The sequence below is a fragment of the Sinocyclocheilus grahami genome, unplaced genomic scaffold (assembly GCF_001515645.1).
Source record: "Sinocyclocheilus grahami isolate Dianchi unplaced genomic scaffold, SAMN03320097.WGS_v1.1 scaffold197.1, whole genome shotgun sequence".
Lineage (NCBI taxonomy): Eukaryota > Metazoa > Chordata > Actinopteri > Cypriniformes > Cyprinidae > Sinocyclocheilus > Sinocyclocheilus grahami.
This window is the reverse complement of record NW_015505376.1, coordinates 1181993-1188619: the sequence shown is the minus strand read 5'-3', so window position 1 is coordinate 1188619 and position 6627 is coordinate 1181993. Positions and strand designations below refer to the sequence as shown.

Genomic DNA, 6627 nt, shown 5'->3' with positions numbered 1-6627 from the left:
TGTTTTTGCTTCAAATTTCGAAATTATACAATTTAATTTAGATTAAAAACTGCTCATGTTGCATGTATGCAGCATCTTTGTTTGGATCATGATTAAAATGCAGTGGTTGCCTCTAATTTTAAAAGGAAAGAGCACAGACAAAGCCTTAGTTTGTTTATATGAAGAGATTTATTTTAATTGTTATTTATTTGATTTGGGGCTTGTTTTAAAATTTTCATTTAGTTTTGTTATTTACATTTACATTATATTTAAATGTTGTCATTTAGCAGATGCTTTTATCTAAAGTGACTTACAAATGAGACAATAGAACCCATCAAAACCAACAAAAGAGCAATAATATGCAAGTGCTATATTAGTATATTATTATAGTGTTATATTTCAATTTCACAAAGAAATGTGGAGCATTTTGTCCAATCAATAATAAAAGGACACATTTAATTTAGTTTGTCTTAAATCTCATTTTATAAAAAAACAAAAGAAACAAACCGTGAATCGAATCCGGAAATCAAAATCGTGAATCGAATCGTGAGTTGAGTGAATCGTTACATCCCTAATATATATATATATATATTAGGGGTGTAACGGTACACAAACATGACGGTTCGGTACATACCTCGGTTTTGACATACCGGTTCGGTATGGTTTCGGTACATCAGGAAGAAAAGATACTAAACATAAATTGTTTTTTTTTTTTTATTGTTTTGTTTTTTTTATTGAGTGTTTCACTGAACAAATTACTCTTTCTTTAAATAAATTAAATTATAATTAAAATTTTCTTTAAATCTACCTCATAAAATAATAACTAAAAATCTACCTCGGCTTCTGCTCTAAACTATAGGGAGCCCTTTTACATTGCTATAAGGTTACAATTAACAACAGAGCCCAAACTTAAACTTAATTACTATTTATTTTGAACTATAATAATCAACACTCAAATAAAAAAAATTGCACAGTTTTTAAATTAACTTCTAAATTATACAATTTCTATTTGTTGTTGAAATCTAATCATTTACACATTGGCTGTCATAACTTGTTTCATAAAAGATTTATTGAAATATACATTAAGTGATTAAGACATCACTAAAGTAAAATATTATGAGTAGCTATATAGTCTATATCTCGTGAAATGCTCTTCTCTAGACTTAATTTCACACAGCGAGCTATCACGCCTCATCAAAGAGTGCGTACCGAACCGAAAGACCTTCAGTAGGAATACGTGTACCGTTACAACCCTAATATATATATATATATATATTATATATTATATTTTATAATATAATTTGTTTATTTTATATATTTATTATATATTTAAATAAAAAATATATTCCACTTTATATATATATATTCCACTTTAAAATGTTTTTACGTATATAAATATAAATATATATATATATATATATATATATCTAATATATATATATATAATTTTCCCCCCCTTTTTGTATTAGTTAGCCAATCAGAACAGAGGTCTTTTACATATCAAAGTCCTAAAGGTATGAGCAGCACATTTGAGGTACTCATGAAGGTACGATCGTGCAGTTAGGTACAATGCGTTTGAAATCCTTTTAGTGACTGTATATGTATAAATCTCACCATATGTTGCATGTAAATGTCTACGTTTACCTACATTTGCAATGGACCTGATTCTGTCTTTTCTCCACAGTTTACCACAGCTTATAGAGATTGTAGGACGCATCAACGTCAGCTCATCCACCTGTGTGCACGAGTTCTCCAGGTTCTTCTGGAGATTATGTCGAACGATTGGGAAAATCTTTACCAACACTAAGGTAGGACAGGTCAAAGACATTTGCCGTACAGTAATCTCTCTCTAGCACCTTTTTTCATGTACTTTTTTTTATATTTGACCAAGTGAAGTAGCTAAATAAAGCTTGTGCTGCAAACCATTCCAACAGTTTCAGTTTAATGTAGATGTTATTTTCCCCTCATTTTTGAAGGTAAAACCTCAATTCCAAGAAATCCTGCGGCTATCTGAGGAGAATGTGGGTGAGTGACTGTTCACTTAACCAAAAATAATACTCCCGCTGTCAGAGGAGGTGCTGGGAAGAGAGCACACACACACACTCTTCGTCTCTATATCTCTTTCCCATGCTAGAGGCTTGTGTGTCAAATATGTGTTTTCACTCTTCATGGGATTTTGAAATGGAGCTTTTTCTTTCATTCTTTGAATGTTTGTTGAGTTAAAAAAAGTCTATGGTTAAAGTATCTGCCAACAAAACTGGGCATGTTGTATCATTTAATGGTTTGAATTGAATTTTGCTAAATTATTACCAGATGAGTTGAACTAATTCTTAACCGAGTGTTCAGTTATATGTTTAGAGATTGTAACACAGATTGTGTCCTGCAGACGCCTCCGCAGGAAACGGCATCCTTACAAAGGCTACGGTGCCGATCTATGCAACCGGAGTCCTGACGTGCTACAATCAGGTAGGAGCTTCATTGTACGCCAGGTGTGTGATGTCTCAATTCAGAAAAAGCCTCTCTCTGATGAAGTTGTTCGTTTTAGGAGGAGGACCGTAAACTCTTGGTTGGCTTTCTTGAGGATGTCATGACCACGCTCTCTCTCTCGCATGCTCCTCTTGACAGTCTAAAGGCTTCATTTGTAGAGCTGGGGTGAGTGTCTGTCAGCACTGTTAAATCTGCATTTCTGCATAAGATTAATTAATCACTGCAAATATAAAACATTATATTTATCATTTTAAATAATTTGTATTTTTGCATGCATCATTTAAATGTAATATTTAATAGTTTTACAATTATTACAAAATATTTATAATTTTTTCACACATTTAAAATTATTATCATTTTATAATTATTTTAAGAATTTTATTTCAAGTATTTTTTATTATTTCAAGTGTTTTAAATATATAATCATAGTTTTAAAATTATTAGAAAAATATAATTACACAAAATGTGTTTTACACATTTATATTAATTTGACATTTATAATTGTATTTTATGATTTCATCGTGTTAACATTTGGAAAATATAGTTTATTACACAATTTTTACTTCTTATTGATCGCAAGTAATTCTTGCAATTTCGACAGTTTCATCTACAGCGGTGGCCAAAATTATTAGAACACTATTATTTTCACCAGCTAAAAATAGTTTTAAGTAAGGTTTTTCTATCCTTTGCTGTAGTGTGTTTCTCACTTTACAGCATTTTTACACAAGTGCCTAAAACTTTTCACAGTACTGTAGCTTTGCAGGTAGGTTTCTTGAAGCATCTTGGAAACGTTGCCACAGTTCTTCTGGATTTAGTCTGTCTTGAAACCATTTTTTAGCTGGTGAAAATACTAGTGTTCTAATAATTTTGGCCCCCACTGTATATTAGCCAGAAAGCTAATATTAGCTAATATTAAAGGAATAGTTCACCCAAAAATGAAAATTCTGTCTTTAATTACTCGCCCTCATGTCGTTCCAAACCCGTAAGACCTACCTTCATCTTCGGAACACAAATGAAAATATTTTTGATTGATTCCATAGACAGCAGCGTAACTGGCACGTTCAAGGCTCAGAAAGGTAGCAAGGACAATACAGTATAGTCCAGAATTTTCATTTCTGGGTGAACTATCCCTTTAAATGTTTAAGTTAATATAAACTTAATACTAAAGTTTTAAATGTAATACTGAAGGTTAAAAGGTTGACAAGCGGAACCCATTCTAAACCGAATGTCACATAAAACCAAATGTTTACATTTGCAAGACATAAACACTCGCATACCGGCCCGAGGCCAGTAGGTCATCCTTGAAGTTGAGCCCCGCATAAACCTACAATAATGATTTAAGCACTTGAGTACAAAAATAACATGTCCCAATTTGTTCGACTCCTGTATCCTGATGATCTAATGCAGCAGACGTTTCATGCTAATGGCACTCTAACTGACTAGAAGATCAGGTTTAATAGGATCATCAACTGTCATTTTGTGATTACCCACTAAAACCGTTACTTCCTGTCTCCAGGGCAAACCCAGCGTATCATGAGCTTCTACTGACGGTGCTTTGGTATGGAGTGGTCCATACATCTGCACTGGTACGCTGCACCGCTGCACGCATGTTCGAGGTAAGCCCTCCCTCCAATTCCCGCTTCAAACATTGACATGCATAGTTAACTTAGCCATAATGTTAATAAATACTTCCAATGTCCTTAAGTTTATGTTTAAAGACATTTAGCATCCTCCAGGCCAGTCAAATGATTAGTTTTATTACCTTATGCTTTGTTTTGAATGCAAATTTGCTGTAATATGATGTTAATGGTTGGTGTGAGTTGGTAAACCTGTATTTTCAGAGCTCTCCACACTCCCTCTAGGGCCCCCTTGTGCCTTGTCATCCCTGTTACCTGTCAGATCACTGAATGTTTACTTGTATTTAAAGTCGTTGCAGCTTTAAAGCATCCGTACGTCTTTTGCACCACAGCACGCTTGCTATTGCCATTCAAAAATGATGTAACGACCCCCACATTTCATCCCCTCACCCCGTTGTAAGTCTGTAATGAAGGTTCGAGGAGTGTTCAGAAACTCTTCCATGTGAGAAACCCCCTTCTCCTCATCTGTGGTCGTAGCTTTAGTTAAATTTGCCTGGCCTCTTTAGCCCTTAATTTTTATTTCATTTATCTGTGTAGCGCCTCCTTGGGCTTCTGTCATGTTTTTCGTTGTATGTCTGCGCTGTTTTTTAGTTTGTTACCGTTGTTTCTTTTTTGTGTTCTTTTGTTTCTCTCTATCTCTTTCTCTCTGCGGTGTTCCATGACACTGTGCTCGCTCTTTCCATGCATCCTGTGTGACATCACCCCTGCTCTGACCAATCAGCTGTTGGTGAAGGGGGTGAATGAAACTCTAGTAGCTCAGAGAGTTGTTCCAGCACTTATCACTCTCTCCAGTGATCCTGAAATGTAAGTCTCCTCCTGCCTCCTTCATCCATGCACCTCCCTCTGCCTTGGTTCTCTCAGGAGGCCACAACTTTATTAGCCCCTCCTCCAGCGAGCACCGCCTACCTGAGCCAAGATTTAAGTGTTTCACATTAATATGTCGAAAGAAATTAATGTCGTGTTAAAAATATTGCAGTTGAAACAATGAAATGTCACCTTAAAATAAAAATAAATAAATAGATGAGGATCATGAATATTTTCTCCATTATGATTTTATCATTTTCATCACATTGAACCAGGTTCTCATTACCATAACGTGGGGAGAAAAATCGAATTCAAATAACTAATGCATTAAAGGGTTAGTTCACCCAAAAATTAAAATTAGGCTGCATTTAACTCACCCCTGAGGTATCCTAGGTGTATATGACTTTCTTCTTTCAGACGAATCCAGTCGGCGTTATATTAAAAATTGTCTTTGATCTTTCAAGCTCTATCATTGCAGTCAGCGGGTGCTGCATTGCTTCAGTCCAAAAGAAGTTAAATAAAAAGCGTGAACAAAGCAGGGGGTGAACAAAGGCCTTCTGTAAGCTTTTTATTTAACTTCTTTTGGACTGAATTTTCATTTTTGGGTGAACTAACCCTTTTAATGAAAGCAAACCTCTTTGGACTTTTTTTTTAAACAACAAAAATACAATATATAAATAATCCTACCATGATTTATACATAAAAAATTGTATGTATTATTTATTTATTTTGCATTAAAATAGGCTTCTGACATCCAGAGGGTTAACTGTGCTTAATTGCTATGAAAATAGTCTCATAATGCCAAAAAATGAATTTAATTTTCTTTACTTTATTTTTGTTTTATTTTGAGTCTGGAATATGGCCCTGGCATTATTTATATATAATTTTTGTATGCATTTTTATTTGCATTATAGTAAGCTTCTAACCAACAGAGGGTTAAATGTGCTTAATTGCTACAAAACTATTGTCATAATGCAAAATAAATCTAAAATAGGCTTTTTTATTATAAAAATGTATATAGTTTTTTTATTATTTTGTATTTTTATTTTATTCTCTTATTTTGAGTTTGAAATATGCCCCTATATATACATATTTATTTTTGAAATATACAATTGTTAACCATCATTCCGGTTGATAGAATTATGCCTTGTATGTAAATCATTTGTAATTCATGCTAATGTTATGTCAGTGCGAAAGTGTATTTCTGGCTCTCCTGATGAAACCAAGGCTTGAGAGACAGTGCTTATTTTGTTTATGTCTCACGTGCTCTGTGTACTAACATCCTTCGTTCAGGCTACACTAATCGCCGCATGCTTGGAGAAGCTGCCTGCTTTCCACAATCCATTCATCCCTTCATTCAGCCCATTTGTCCATCCATGTGGCCCGTGGCATGTTTGGCTGCCAGTCACTCTTTCCCTAGGCCCCCTAGCACTACAGTCTCCTCTACCACCCCCCTCTCCTGCTAGGTTCTTGGCCATTTGTGTTTGACCCCCCGTCTCTCTTTTGCATCTGACTGGTTTGCAGCTGGTTCTTCGAGGCATGAGCGAAGCCTTAATTGACAAGCGAGTAGCCCCGGCCCTTATTACCTTGTGCAGTGGTCCTGAATTGTGAGTTAACCGCAGCTATGAGATACTTTAAAAACCAAATATCTTGTCTCCTCTCCGCATTCTCTCGGTTGGATTTTTTTTTTTTTTTTTTTACTTTTCTGGGGGGGGGGGAT

At 34.8% G+C, this 6627-nt stretch overlaps 1 protein-coding gene across 13 annotated transcripts in view; it reads left to right on the top strand.

Annotated features, from left to right (window-relative positions):
* LOC107595141 (lisH domain and HEAT repeat-containing protein KIAA1468 homolog) overlaps positions 1–6627 on the top strand; it is a 53727-nt gene that overhangs the window by 35625 nt on the left and 11475 nt on the right. For 9 of the 13 annotated variants that reach the window (XM_016285465.1, XM_016285466.1, XM_016285463.1 and 6 more), the window contains 6 exons: positions 1664–1787; positions 1956–2004; positions 2366–2445; positions 2525–2631; positions 3983–4082; positions 4825–4907. In XM_016285465.1, coding sequence (XP_016140951.1) covers positions 1664–1787; positions 1956–2004; positions 2366–2445; positions 2525–2631; positions 3983–4082; positions 4825–4907 — 543 coding nt within the window. Of the gene's footprint in view, positions 1–1663; positions 1788–1955; positions 2005–2365; positions 2446–2524; positions 2632–3982; positions 4083–4824; positions 4908–6431; positions 6515–6627 lie in introns of all 13 variants that reach the window. The other 4 variants (XM_016285464.1, XM_016285471.1, XR_001610236.1 and 1 more) reach the window with 3 other exon arrangements.